Source organism: Gavialis gangeticus, unplaced genomic scaffold, assembly GCF_001723915.1.
Source record: "Gavialis gangeticus isolate Ggan-Ray unplaced genomic scaffold, GavGan_comp1, whole genome shotgun sequence".
Lineage (NCBI taxonomy): Eukaryota > Metazoa > Chordata > Crocodylia > Gavialidae > Gavialis > Gavialis gangeticus.
In genome coordinates, this window is record NW_017729023.1 from 8,679,212 (window position 1) to 8,694,656 (window position 15,445).

Genomic DNA, 15,445 nt, shown 5'->3' on the forward strand with positions numbered 1-15,445 from the left:
CACACACACACACACACACACACACACACACACACACACCCTTGTGTCCATCAGATTTAAAGGTAGATTTAATTTTAAAGTGCTGCATTCATTTTTTAAATCTGAATTTTAAGTTCCAAATGCAGCTTGGCTATATCAAGTAAAAATGAATTTAGTAAAATACAGTATTCACCATTTTCTAAAGAGAATGTAAAATGTAAAAATAAAGGAAGTTAGACAATAGCTGAAATACACATGTAATTTATCTTTCTGGTTAGCAAAACTACCAAACTATGCTAGTCAATATGAATCAAGCTTCCCATAGGATTTAAGTATAGTGTAAAGAAAGACTAAAATAGATTTCCTACTTACTAATTTAAATCTTAATTAAAATGGCAATTTTAAATCAATTAACTCAGTAGCATGTTACAGTCAAAACACAGAAGAATCACATTAGCAAAACTAATGAAAGTTGATACTGGTGCAAGTGTTAGAAAAGAACACTAAATTATCCAGAATAATATGTGTATTATACTGGCTGTTCTAGGCCACAGATTCTAATTATTTCAGATGATATAGTGGTAGTAGTGAAGATAACAAATGGAGAAATGCAATGTACAAAGTCTGCTTGTTCTTAATGAGTTCAAAGAATACTTTAACCAGTCTTGTTGGCATCTTCTTTGCCAACAAAAACTTGGAAAGGGATTTTTAGATTTGTACAAGGGGGTCACGTTGTAAGAAAAGCCTTACCTCTATAATTCCTCTTATGGCTATCATACTCCCCCCTCCCCTTTGTTGCCAAATTAAACACATCTAGTTCTTACAACCTTTCCAACCCCTTTATCTTTGTTTGCTTACCTCTAGGTTCCTGTTGTTTCTCCACAGCAGCCTTAAATTGCAGAGCCCACAGTGCTCTAGTTGCACCAAATATAGTGGTACTATATTATCTCCCAGGTTACATACTACGCTACTGTTAATACAGCACAAAATTCCATCTGTATTTATGGCAACTGCATCACATAGCTACTTCATTAGCTCAGATTCTGTCTAAAACCCCTAGATCCCTCTGAGCAATACACCTAGCTAGTAATCTTCCCTTATTCTGTCATGGTGCAATTGGTTTTCCTTCCCAGTGTGGAACACCTTGCGTTATCTTTGACTTAATTTTGTCATTTAGCATTCACTCCTCCAATCTATCAGGATCCTTTTTGAGTTTTGATTCTGTCTTCCAAAGCATTTGGAATTAGTTTTGTGCCATCTGCAAACTTGATCAGAAAACTCTCTACCCCAGTAGCCAAATTATTGTTAAATAGTGTTGAACCCTAAATAGATCCTATGGAACCTCACTTGTAGTCTGCTGCCATGTGGAAATGGATCTAGTTTTAGCCAGTTTCTGCCTAGGGCTTATTCAGTCAATTATGTATCCATCTAACAGTAATTCTAGCTATTCTACATCTCTGGTTTACTTATGAAAATGTCATTTTGGACTGTAACAAAAGCCTTTGTAAAGTCCAAGCATGTTATGTCCACTCTTTCCCTTTATCTAAACTAGTTGCCTATCAAAAGAAGAAACAAAATTGATTTGATACTGTCCTCAATTCCAGGTTGGCTGCTAGTGATCACCCCCTCCTCCTGCAGCTTTACAGATTGACTGGTTTTTTTTATCATTTACTCTAATAACTTGCTAGTGATTGAAGTCAGTCTGACCAGTCCAATTCCAATTTGCCCTATACCACAAATTAGTACTATATTAGCCTACCTCCAGTGCTTTGATATCCCAGCCATCACCCATGATTTCCAGTGGCTCCAAGATGCTGTCAGTCAGTTCTTTCAGCACCCTGGAATAAGTTTCATCAGGCCCAGACAACTTAAATTTAAGTGCATCAGTTTTTATGCTTTCCAGACCTTGTTTGCCTACACTAGCCATAAGCAATCTCTTAGCAATTAGGTTGCAGTTTTTGTTGTGAAGACTGAAGCAGAGTAGTTATTGAGCACTGGACCTGCAGTTTCCTATTTTTCTGCCCAACATTTTGGAAGCTTTTCTACATCAAGTAGTTCTTCTTATAGCCACAGTCTGCTGTGGCAGTTTTTAATCTTTCCACTGGGTTGGAGTAGCTTTTTATTGAACCTCCAATATTACCTTCTTTAGGCATTCCCATCCTCTCCTGGACTCCCATAAAGGAAGATGCTTGCCAAAAGCCAAGATCAGCTATAGGTCTCTGGGTGCCCAATTCAAATGCTCTCAAGTGAGCTACTTCAGCCACGGCTTATAATTAATAAGGCTATTATCAGCTATTCATAACTATAATCTACAGTTTGAAAAAACATATTAAACTACTTAAAAAAAACTTTAGTTTTGGCTTGACTCCTGAATGGAAAAAACCCAGATTTACAACAAAGTGTAAGAACAGCAGGAGATAACACTTCACTGGATGTTTTCTATTGTCATTGGACCACACATACATGCAGAAATACAAACAGTTGCTTTATTTTTATTTTGAACTGTAGCAAAGCTCAGTAGGTTAAACCACCTCAGACAGAGGTCATCCGTTTCAGAAAACATCTTGTTGGATGTTGAAGCTTGCAGTAAAAAGGCAAGTCTGTAATACACAGTATTTATATCATACAGGATACACAATAAATTAATATCTACATGCAACATACCTACAGAAAGTTACATACACAATGTAAAAAAATACAGTATTGTTTGCTTGTTTTAAGATTTTAAATTTTTTCTGTACATTTTTTGAATTTACATTTTTATATACATTTTTTGTAAACTTTTTTGTATGTTTATAAAACCAAGAAGTATAAAACGTTTATGAGCTTAACAGCACCATTCACATCTCTCTGCACATCTTCAAAAGATGTTCACATCTAACAATTAACGTTAGCTTGTTGCCCCTTCATTTCTACTTTGGCACCACCATACTAATACCATTATTCCACAATGAGCTTCCTCACTTGCTAACTACCCTAGCAGTAATGCAATCCATGCTAAGTCTGTACTTTCACAAAAATGCATTACCAACTGTCATTACAACAAATCATTTTCAGCTTCACATTTACCCAGTATTTCTGCAGAACATGAACTCTTCCCCCCAGCCTTTTTCACCTAAGCATGCAAACAAGTTAGATTATGTAGTCAATTAATAATGTGAACATACTGAAATCAACTACAAGGGTTAAATATTTAAAGGAATGTAGACTTAGCAAATTTAACATGTTAAATACTTTCTAGTCTAGTGTGAATTCACGTTAACACGAAGATTTTAAAACACTGAAGTTTATATTAAGAACTTCAGTGCAAGCTTGTCTGCACTAGTTTAAGAAAAAACAACACTTAAAAAAACCCACAAAAACACCCCCCAGCAAATCCTGGCAACACTTAAGTCCATTTGTACAAACAAGGATAACTTAAGTACTGTCTAGAAGGAAACCTATATTCCTCCCAAAATACATCATGCAAACTCCCGATTAAACCAGGACTCCCCATATTTTCAAAAACAAAAGTTTTTTAATCCTTTTAAAGTATATCATTAAAAGATATCATGTTGATTAAAATATTCCTGCCAGAACAAATATAGCATGTGACAACCTGTTTTGTTTTTTGCAGTTTAAGTATGAGTGTTTTCAGGCAATTTTACTATTAAAAGCAGCCCAAGATGCCGTAAGGCCCAGCTCAATAAGGTACCAGAATATCTTACACAAGGTATTATTAGCCCACTTCAACTGGAATTACACATGTGCTTAAGTATTTTGCTGAGCTGTCCCTAAACAAAGGTTTGCTTTCATCTCCGATCGTTCTGGCCAGATGAATAAAAGCTTGTAAGGTTTGCCTCTTAAGTATTCCATAGCAAGTCTGCCTTGAAGCAAAAGTATGTGACATACTACTCATATTATTGCTAAGAAAGTCTATGGTATGTTAAAAACCCTCATCTAGTGCAATTTTATTTCTGAGCCTGACAGCCGAGAGCTTGCTGCTTTGACTTGAGCTTCAGGTCAAAGAAAAAGGAGCCTTCCAGATCACTAGGAGGAGAACTGGAAAGGCTTTCTTCTCCAGAGCTCATATCTTCACAGGAGTCTTCGCTGAAAAGAACATAAGGAAAGAAAGAAAGGAACATAAGGAAAGAAAGTTATACGTGGCTTACTGAGTTACAAGTATTTAGAGGGGAAGACAGCCAAGTATTTCTTGACCTTATGTTTCCTTAAAGTTATTTTGCAGTGGGATGTCAGAAACCAGGTGTCCTAGCTCTTTGTGCCACTGAAAGACTTACTTAAAGTAGTATACCAAGTACTGTGCTCCCCACAGCTAAAACCACAGCATGTTGCAGCTATTTTTGTTTACAGCCCGCAAAGACTCCATTATCACCAGTTCCTAAGCAAGACAAATGGCCCTGTATGCATGACTACTGGATTTGTACTCTTGCAGAATGGCAGCCCTGCTATGAACTATGCATCAGACATTTTACAAGCATTAAGGTGCATGGCAACAGGACTGAGCTTTTAGTCACGTCAGTAGGTAAAGCTGTGCAGAGAACTTATCTAGTTAGGGACTGCCTTGCCTCACTCCCTGTCCCTCATCCTGCTTCTATAATCCACACTTCCTCTACCGTGTCCATCCCACCGTATGTTCTCTAGGACACAGCACCTTCTTTTCAACAGAAGCACAATATAATAGTATTGTTTTTCCAATGAAAGAGTAACTAAAAAAAGGTGCCTCTTTATTAAAAAAAACAACATGTTTTCAAGCTTATACAAACCAACCAACCAAAAGAATCCCCATGTCTCACCTAAGCTTTTCCCTTTAATTTTGCTAGTAGGGGATGCCAGCCTATGATCTTCTAAATCTGCTTCCCCTTAAATGAGATCTGCTACCCCAAATCTACCAGCTTTTTCTTAAACATTGGGGACAAACAAGAGAAGTGGTGGGATAAAGTGACCTTCTAAAAAGTTAGCAACAGAAGTACTACTTTACTAAGTACCAAGAGCTGCCGGCCAAACGTTCAATCTTTAAGGGCTGTTATGTCAAGGTATGTCACATGACCTCAAGGATGGCTCACTGGCAAGGAGAAGCAATTTTCTGGCTATCCAAAGCCATATAAATGTTTTGGAAATTTAAGTCAAGAGCCTGAATTACAAAGTGTGAGGGAGAGAATTCCGGGAAGTGTTATAAGTAACTAAGACCTAGTGAATTAGATCCAAATACTGCTTATGACTGATGTGTCACCCTGCTCCTTCCAGGGAAGAGAGAAAAGAGAAAAACCCCAGACTAATGCAGGGAAACCAGCACCTCAGAAATTTTACTTACCTCTCACTTTCATTGAAACATCCACCCTCTGGTATTGTTGGCAGCTCAGGAACACTGTAGTAACTATTTTGCAGATTCTGAGCTGTGCGTCTTGATACAATCCAAACTAATTTTTTATGATCTGGTTTGCAACATTCAGGAGAAGAATAATCTGCTAGACATTTTGAAACCAACTCTCTCCAGTAAAGCAGATCACTATCACTGATCTTAAAGACAGGAAAAAATATATATACACAGTTAGTTATGTACTGACAATCTAGAAAGAGACTTTATTATCCCCTCCTTGGAAGTGCACATCAATCAAGTGACACACTTAAAGTTGGTAGAAGTCACTGCCTACATTGTCCACTTCTAAAAAAATGGTAAACTCATTTTTTTTAGCTGCATAAGCAAGTTTAAATTGTTCACCTGTGCGGAGTGTTTGAAATCAATACCCAAGATACTAGTCAAGGTATGAGATCACAAGATGCTTGTGATGTATTTTGCTTGTACATTTAGTGCAAGCACAATTCCACTGGCAAAGTGGACACGACTTGGAAATCCCCATTTCAAGGACTGTTATTAAAAACTAGCAAATTGCTTACCAAAACTGACAGGAGGGGCAGTGCCAGGGACAGAGCCCAATGTTCAGCCCTGTGCCTCCCCCCCAACTAGCCCAGCCCCCTTCAGGGCTGACCCTGTCCCCCCACCCAGCAGTTTGGGTTTGGGTCTGGGGATGCTCTCCCTCCTTCCTCCCCCCTCCACTGTGGGCCCAACCCTGTTGCCCCACCCACCTGCCACCGTGGCCCTGCCCCTGCTTTGGGGTTGGGGCTGCTCCCTGCACCCTCTACTTCAGCCATTCCCCCCACCTCTAGTCTCTCCTCCCACTCTGGGGCTAGGCCCACGTCCACCCCTACCCTGCCCGCAGCTTTCGGTCCGGGCCCACTCCCCTCACTGCCATGCCAGTGCCACCACTGCCCCATGCCTGCAGGCCCGGCAGTGGCCTTGTGCCCTGGCCCAGTGGGAGCCACGGGCGCAGTAGTGGCAGTGGGCACAGGCCCAGCAGCAGTGGCAGAGGGCCCAAGCCCAGTAGCTGCAGGGTGGCGGCTGTGGCTACTGGTAACCACCCCCTCCCCTCCCTGCCAGCTCTTGCTGGGGTGTGAGGCGGGTGCTTCAGCCCCTGGTACAAAGGAGTAGATGGGGGGGGAGGGGGGGTAAGGCCAGTAGTACTGGCCAGCTCCATTCTTGCCAGCCCCCTCTGCCTCCCAAGAAGCAGGGGGGAAAGGGGCAGCGGCCAAGCCAGCTCAGCTGGCCTGGCCCCTCAGTCCCCATTTTCATGGCAGTGCTCTGCCATCTGTCCTGTCAGTGTAGAGCACTCCAACTGGTTGCCAAAACAGCCAGAGTGCAAATAAAGCATTATGGACAGACAGACAGACAGACAGACAGACAGACAGACAGACAGACAGACAGACAGACAGACAGACAGACTACAGCTTTTATAATATTAGAATACTCCTCTTCTATAAGATGAGGGATCATAAGAAAACCTAAAATATTATACCCAAAACAGATAAGTGTAGCTTTAAGGGTTGCCTTATATTTAAGGGGTTGTCTTGACTGTGGAAGACTCTGGTTAATGCTATTACAACAATTTACTAGGTGGTTTCATAGTTCACTTAACAGCATTCAGAGTTTCCAGCAACATGTCAATGGCTGCATACATACATTCAAATAATCTGGGAGAAATCTCCCAGGTTTGTTCACCTGGTAGAGAAACTAACCCAGAGCCACATGTATAGCCATATGAATGCCCGTTTCCCCCCACTGCTTACTCTTGCTCCTGCTCTAGCAGGCTCCATCCCACTTCAGCCTTGGGCATGGAGCATATTTTTGCTCCAGCACCAGCCCCAACCTGGCTTGATAACAGCGGCAGCTTGGGATAGGCTGTCACGTCAGTGCTGCCACCAAGCTAGACCAGAATAAATCCATGCTCTGTGCCCCCAGCTGGAGCAGGGACAGCCTGCTGCAGCCAGAGATGGGGATAGGGAAAGGAAACCTAAGGCTGTGGGTTGGAGGTAGAAAGGCAACAGGGGGCAAGGTGTGGGGAGGCAAGGAGCAGCGGTCAAGCCATTATATGCCAGGTACCTCTTACGAGTCTTCGCTAGAAGAAATTGTATTTTTTTTTTTTTTTTAAAAGAAAGCATCCAGACTGTGTTAACCAGTCATACTACTTCACAAAACCTAAGAGCTACTGAAATAAAAGGTTTTTCCACTTAAACTCCATTAGATTGGATGAAGAAAATACTGTTACAATATAGGATGGAGATAACTGTTTAAACAGTTAGGCTTTTAAACTGATGGAAGGTTTAAGCAAATAAGAGAGTTCATTTCCAATTCAACACAACCACTGCATGACAGCATCTCTCAGGCTCCTGAATCTTGTAGAATAACTTCTCTAGTTAAACACAAAAAGTAAGATGATGTGCAAAATGAACAGAGCTATTATCCACTTGACTATTTAATATGCATTAGGAATGTTAAAGTTGATTTACATTGCTAGAAGCATACCTAAACTGTTTTAAGATTTGCGAAATATGAAATGGCTCCTCAGGACAGATTTATTAGTTGAGGAAATCTGGGTTTTACTGTGCTCTTAAACCATCTATATATGCCAGGTTTTTCTGCTCTTTCAGAACTAGTGAAAGCTCAATGCTTAAGACAGCCCTAAGCCCTCCGATTTAACAAACACAAACAAAAGTTAAGGAATACATTTATATAAGGTCATATTTTAAGAGTAACATGCAAGCCATCTCCCATATAAGAAGCAGGATGACAAATGGCTTCTACAAAGTTCTTCTAACAAAATGGTTTAGAGAAGAGGAATCTGACTAACAGCTTAACTATACAAGCCTCCAATGCACAGGCTCCAGGTGGCTACAAGGGCCAAACAGTGGTGAGGGGGAGGGTTGTGGGTGGGCACTTCAGAGCAGGTGTGGGGCAAGCCAGGGTTGGGGCTGTGTGTGTGGGTTCCGGCTGGTCTACTCTGGCCGGGGTGAGTCCGGAATGGGTGCAGGGCAGGCCAGGGGCAGGGCTGAGGCTGTGCGCTGTAGGCAGTGGTGGGGAGCAGCCGCAGGGCACGCAGACTCCAGGCTGTTGCAGGGAGGGGAGAAATGCTGACCACCCCACAGCAAGTCCCCAGAACTGGTTATGTGGCCCACAGGCCTAAATAAATTGCCTACCCTTATCTACTCCCTGGTGAAGTAGTAAAAGCCTACTACACCCATGTCATTTGGGAGCATGTGCAAAGCATATCCTAGCTTTCATGAGACATGGTACTAGGAGTTCCCCCTCCCCCCCCACAATAAAACTTTCTAGAAGTCAAAGTTATTCAGCCCCCATAAACATTGTTTAGGTTGCAGAGGCATCCAACATTCAACCAAGAGCTTCAACACCACAAGAAGCTTAGAGGAGGGGTACTGGTTTCACCTAGTACACTGAAGTACCCAGGCTACGTTCAGGCAAACCCATTGATATAGTGGTACTTTATTAGTCAAATGTTATGACTCCTACAGCTACATTAAACACGCAGACAATGTATGTTTTACCTTTGCATGCTTCTGAACACGCAGAAGAATCTCAAACAGCTCAACAGATTTCAAAGTTTGAACTTCCAGAGTCAGAAGACACAAGGCTAATATGGATGGCTGGAAGTACAAAACACACTGTTCAGCATACATGGATCCAAAACTAATAACAAGTTTCCAAACCAAAAATAAATAAATAAATAAATAAATAAATAAAGTTTCATACTTTTGCTTTAGAAAAGACTAATCGGCAGTTGCAAGCCTTCAGCTGTGCTTCCAATTTATCAAGGTTCAATACATCTTTCCTATAAAATGAGAAAGGAAAAGAAAATGTTTTATATACTAATGAATACAAGTAAGAAGCTTGTCTGCTTTTCAGTCAGACTGCTGAAGTAGGGAGGGAAGATGGGGGAGTCTTATAAGCATAGATCCCCATATTTTGCAATGCTATGCTAGAACTGTACTTACCTTTCTGAGGTATGACAGAGTACAATAGTATGGAACAAGTGCAAAAAAGTTAAGGCAGTAGTAGCTTTAAATTCAAAGTGCAGTTTTTCTGAAATTATTTTTTCCATCCGCTTCAAGTCGGACACAGTGCATTTACATTGGCTAATCCTGATGATGTCATGAGTGGATGGAATATTGCATTCTTCTTCAACTACTCGAGCAGCAAGCTGAAAACAACAAACTCCAATGCAAGATAAATGCTTCGGTTTCACCTGGGAAAACAAACAAACAAAAAAGAGCATTATGAATAATTTATAGTTGGCCGACTATCTAGTCACCGCTAATGTATTAAAATCTACATATTAAATAATATGTTTAATAATACAAAATCTTTACAACTAAAACATCTAAAGTTATGTTTTAGACTGTATGGCAGGGGCATCAAACTCATTCAGCCCTGCAGGTCAGACGGATACAATGGGGCTGGTCCATGAGCCAATCCAGACCCACAGACCAGCTTCATATTCTGGATCTGGAGCAGCTACCGCATGCTGCATGACCCTAAAGTTCTGGAGTGGCAGCATATGAGCTGGAATGGGTGCCCCATACATCTGGTTTGCTCCACATGTTGCCTGTGGGTCACTTCAAAACCCACACGCAGCACCAAGGGCTGGATGATGTGGCCCTGCAGACAGGATCTGGCCCACAGGCTGCATGTCTGACACCCCTGCTGTAAGGTTTGGGAACAGAATCCATCAACTGTGTATAGTACTGGCTAGCACAATGGGGACTTAAGCTTGGTTGTGGCTTCCTGCCGTTATTACAGTATGAGTTGCAGTTAAGAGGCTTACACCACCTTTGCTAGTATCTGACACACCTGTAAAAATGTCCTAAATAGTTTTATTGGGAAGCTTCCAACAAAATACTATTGACATGAGGTATGACAAAAATAGTGCATGAGGGCAAGAAATTTTTTTTTTAAAAAGGATCCTTCATACAGATTCTTCCCCCCCACAAAAAAACAAAAAACAACTGATCATTGCTATCTGAGGCCCCAATAAATATTCACTTAATAACACAATGGGATCTGATCTCGGATCCCAACAACCACACTTCCTGCCGTGCCACAAGAACACTGGAAATGTCAGAAAAACCTCAGGTGTAGCCTAGTGCACATATGATTTTTCAACGTCCCAGCAAACCGGGTGATTTGGGAGAGGTTCCCTAATCCTGGAGCCCTCCTGCACTGGGAATGTCAGAAAAGTACATGTGCAGCCCAGTGGTGGACACAGTTTTTAAAAGGTCTCAACATATGGAGACCCAGGATTGGGGCACCCTTCCCTGATCCCAGGGTCCCCATAATTAGGATGTGTCAAGTGACTTGCTCTACAGGTCCTTGGAACATGCCAGGCAACGCAGTCAAACTTCTGGATTGCAGGGAGCCCCAGCTGATGAACTCCCCTCAACTCAGCACCTCGAAAACACCTGGCTATTGGCCTGCTGACTATGGGAGAGCTTTCAAACAGGCTGCATGGTGAGTTTACCCTACCACGTGTTCAATTTAAAGTATGATAGAAACCAGCCACAAAACAAAGTTACACATATTTTGTGGAATATTTTTGTGGCTTGTTTCTCATTTTGTTGCATCATTGATTGCCTGAACATGTGGATGCGTTACTGTTTATGGCATAATTAACAGGTTAATCTTGTCTTCAGTGTAATGTGCGACAGGGCCCAAGCAACAGAAAGGAACTAATTCCATAACTGAACCTCCTTTACTGAGAACACCTCTAAAGCAAAAGTGTAAACGTATACAGTAGTGATGCTTTAAGGTTAGTTTGTAAAATATGACTCGTTATTTTGGTTGCTTTTCTTTTCTGCCCCATTCCTCTTCTCTATTTTATTTGCCTGATGAAGACTACGTTCTTGCCCTGAAAAGCCTATTTTTTGTTACATTAGGAATGAACAAACCACAATTGTAGTTGTATGTTAACTGTTGCACAAAGTTGTGGCACTATATAAATGCTTCTAATTCTTCTGATCTTTCCTGAGGGACTTAATTCTCCTTGGAATTTAAGAACCACTCTCAGATTGTTAGTAGCTGGGAGGCAGGTCCTACAGCTGTTTATTACTGAAGAAACTTGATTCGTTTTCTGCTCAAATTAGCAAAGAGACTTAGTGAATGTAAAGCCAGAATCATGCACATTCGATACTTTGCCACTACAATAGTTCTTTCCTACTCAAGATACCTTCATAAGAGCCAAGAATCTGTCCAGAATGTTCACAGCAAGGACAAACGTTTCAGTTGTAAATCCAAAAAAATTGGTTAGACTCCAAAGATCTTCAACCTTGGCATTCCTTAATCCTGGACATAACGTGTTTTCATTCTGCAGTAGAAGGAACAAAGTCAGCTTTCATCATTGCTGGTTGTGAAGAACTTAAAAACAGGCAAGGTCACCTCTAGTACAAATAGATCAACATGGGGCAAATATTCTCTTGAAAAGAAATACGTTAAAAATAGCAGCTGTGAAAAACCAGTGGCAAGTTACATAACAGGAGTCTCACAATACATTCAAGATACGTAGATTACTAGGCATTTTCAATCTAGTGCTGTCTCCAGCTGGCACTAGACCCACATTTTTAGTGTGTTAGTACAAGAACTTTGTTACCTAAACTCATTAAACATTAAATAAGTACAGTCCCCCAAGGTGTCTACATTACTGTCCACCAGAATGCAAATATCTCAGAATTACTGGGAAACGGACCACTAAAGTCTTAACACTTGTATATCTATTGATTTGGGTATATCTGGAATGGCCTTTAAACCTATACCTAGCCAAGCTTCCCTTTTCAGTGTCCATTCAAAGAAAAAAAAAAAATCTGTATTTTGTATCATGAACAATTTAGTAAATGTATTCTGTTCTACAGACCCCAGCAATACGAAATCATACAGGTCAACACTATGGAGTGCTCTGGTTAGACATACAGGAACTCATTTCTATTAACCAACTTGCCCAGTTTATGAAGAAATTTCAACCAGAAGTTATCAATTATTGTGTTCACTACTTCAAAAACAAACCACTAAGACTCTTGCATATTTTATTAAGATCTAAAAATCTTTCCACAGTGCTTCCTACATTTAAAAGGACACAATCATTCTAAAAACTTCACTGTAAAATGTCATACTAAAGTCAGTGGGACAGAGGGAACAAAGAACAGGCAGATCTGTTTTAGACTGGGCACTAGGCTCCACTCCAAACCTCTCCCCTGCCCCAGCCAAAAAACCCCCCAAAAACCCAAACACTGAAACCAGCATTTAAATATCTGCTGAAACGTAAGCACTGCCCTTCCCTAAGCAACGCCCTGAATTGAGATGTTAGGTTATTAAAACAGAAAGGGTTTAAAATCTAGTTTCTCTCACAGCTAAGCACCATTTGTTTCTTTGTCAATTCCCCCATGGTTTGCTAATGAAAACAAACTAGCCTGTTTCACTTTTGTTTGTAATCAGTTTCATAATTTTGATATTTATGGATACATGCAGTGCTGGAACACAGACACCAAAGGGAAACAAAAAAAGATCCAGCAGAGAGCTTTCCAGTATGAAAAAGGATATTTAGCATACCAAGAACATTAAGCAGTTATGCCATTTAAACAGCTGGCTCGTCTACCGAAGTAGGGCTAGTCAATGTAAGTGTTGGAACTCAAATGCAGTAAGATAACCAAAAATAAGGGGGTGCATATATAGGCAAAAAAGATAGTGGGGAACTTTAAAAAACCAGGAGATGGGTGAATACTCGGGTTTCCTACAAGTTTGTACCTACACATTGCATATTGTGCGCTCAGTTCAAATCCTGCCCTGTAAAACGACTGATAATTCAATTTCATTCACTGCTTTCTGTGCTACAGCCAGCTTTCACCATCTCCCAACTGAAGAACTCCATCTCCCAGCCCAGAAAAGGAAGCCTCGCTCCTCCTCACCTCAGCTGTGCGCTCAATCAGGCTCAGCCCCTTCTCCCGAGGCTGAAATTTCCATTCTTGCTCCAGGTGCAGATTTAACTGTTTGAAAAGCCAGAAAGCTTCATTGCTCAGTGGTTCCGCGACATCCAAATCCTTCATCTTAACAGAAATCAAACAAGCAGCTTCAATAGCTGGCAACTTGCCACTGAATCAGGACTGGACAGTGGGAAACAGCTGGAGTCCAGTATCAGGGTAAAGCCTTCCGAGGTGGCTTGCCAAGCTGAACGCCTGCACTCTCAGCCTATAGAAAAATGAAAGGGGCTGTTCTCGTCTAACCCCACGCTTGGGGGGGGGGGGGCTGCAAGGAGGGGTGTGGAGAAGAGGCTGTAAACTGATGAGGAAGGAGAGAGGGGTTATACGCCTCTTCCCCTCCCCCTGACCAGATGGAGGGGCCAGAGAGGTCTCCTCCCCCTGCCCAGTGGATGTGTGGGGTGCGGGCAGTCACGTAGGCAGGCAGAGGGGAGAACTATGAGGGAAGCAGCTGCTCTGGGAGGGGCATCAGCTGGACTGTCCCCTGTGGGAGGAGGGGCAGAAAGCCTGGCTGCCATTTGCTGGGCTCTAGGCGATCAGAGAAAACAGGGACCTCAGGGGGTCACCTCGCCCCACCCCCTGCTCAGAGCAGCACCATCCCCACCTCTCATCCCAACCGAAGCTTTGTCCTCCCAGGGGCAGCGTTGCCAGGTGTCCCAGAATCATATTTGTACCATTTCAACCCTTGTACAATCGGTAAGAGTCCAAAATACACAATCATTTCAGAGGCAGCTAAGTGACGCAGCCAATATCACAACCCAAGTCTCTCTTTGGGACTTGCGGTCAGCACTTCCTCACAGCTGCCTGCCTCCAAATAAAGACAGGCTCCCCTTGGACAACCCAGCTCTCGCTCACTCATTGGGGACTGCCACCGACCAATAAAGTGAAGACGACGGCTGACTTGCAGGCTTTTTTCATTTTCAGTAAATACTGAGCTTCCAAGAGGATCATTTCCTACTGAAGACCCGGCAAGGCTGCTATCACAGGACACAAAGGAGTCCCCTCCCACCCCGATCCCAGCCCAGGCTTTGCCCCGAAGGCCTTCAAAGGCCCCCCCGGCCCGTACACGCACTGAAACCGCGGGGGACCCCCCCATGGGGCGATCTGACCCGCACTCCCGGGCTCTCACCGTTGCCGGGCGGGGGGCGGGCCACAGCGGCGATCGGGCCGGGGGCGACGCCGCCTCCTGACCCCGGAGAGACGCGCAGCGGCCCCGGCCCCACAGTCACGGCAAGCACAGCCGCCGCCGCCCCATACCCGACCGCCCCGGACCGGCCGCTACAGCTGCCTCAAGATGGAGGCGGCGCCGGCCCCACCCCCGCTGTTGTTGTTCTGTGAGGCCGGGCGCGGAGGGATCCCGCGGAGGTCCACACCGTGAAGTAGTGCGGCCGGTGAGCGAGGGAAAAAGAGTCCCCTCCCTAGACAGGCTGAGCCTGATGTAAGAGCTGCGCGCAGCGGAGGCCCCGCCTGCCTCAGCTTTCCAGGGGGATTGGGGAAGGGCAGGAAGGAGGGGGGTGTTCTGTGCGGAGCCGTGGAAGCGGAAGGACACGGAGCAAAATCGCATCACGCCTTTAAAGGGCCCCCCCAGGGCCGGCTGCCCGGAGTTTGAAAAGTCCGCCCAAAGCCTTCCTCGGCGCTGATTGGCCCGCGGGATCTAGGCGCTGATTGGCCGGAGCCGTCACGCTTCTGGCGCGCCCCCTCACCCCCCCACCAACACTAATAATATTGTGGTACGTAGACAGGGATTGGTCACTGGAAAGGATCGCTGCCCGCGATTGGCTGATGGGAGAAGGCCGCTGATCTGGGTCCCACTTGTTTGCAGCTCCGGGCCTTAGCAACGGCTCTGGGGCTGCGCTGGGGGAGGGGGAGTGATTCCAACTGTTATCCCCCCAACCGTCATACGCCCGAGGGGTTGGTGGAGAGCAATGGGGCATGCTGCTGGCTTCCATGGGGTAGCTCAGGGCCTGAAGCAACCCGTTAGCCTGCACCCAGTGACCGGAGTAGGACAGGACTAACCCCAGTGGGGGCCTGATCTTGAGTGTAAAGCAGCCTGGGAGAGGCAGCAAGACACTGTCAGTCTCAAGTCAGGGGACAGTTT

At 43.7% G+C, this 15,445-nt stretch overlaps 1 protein-coding gene across 1 annotated transcript; it reads right to left on the reverse strand.

Annotated features, from left to right (window-relative positions):
* Positions 1-2,445: 2,445 nt before the first annotated feature.
* Positions 2,446-14,777, reverse strand: CCNG2 (cyclin G2). The gene is made up of 8 exons (XM_019516793.1): positions 14,477-14,777; positions 13,279-13,416; positions 11,550-11,687; positions 9,322-9,572; positions 9,080-9,158; positions 8,875-8,973; positions 5,291-5,496; positions 2,446-4,068 (listed from the first exon to the last, which is right to left on the reverse strand). Exons 2-8 carry the CDS (start codon positions 13,414-13,416, stop codon positions 3,930-3,932), a joined length of 1,050 nt encoding a protein of 349 aa, XP_019372338.1. The 5' UTR covers positions 14,477-14,777; the 3' UTR covers positions 2,446-3,929.
* Positions 14,778-15,445: the final 668 nt, after the last annotated feature.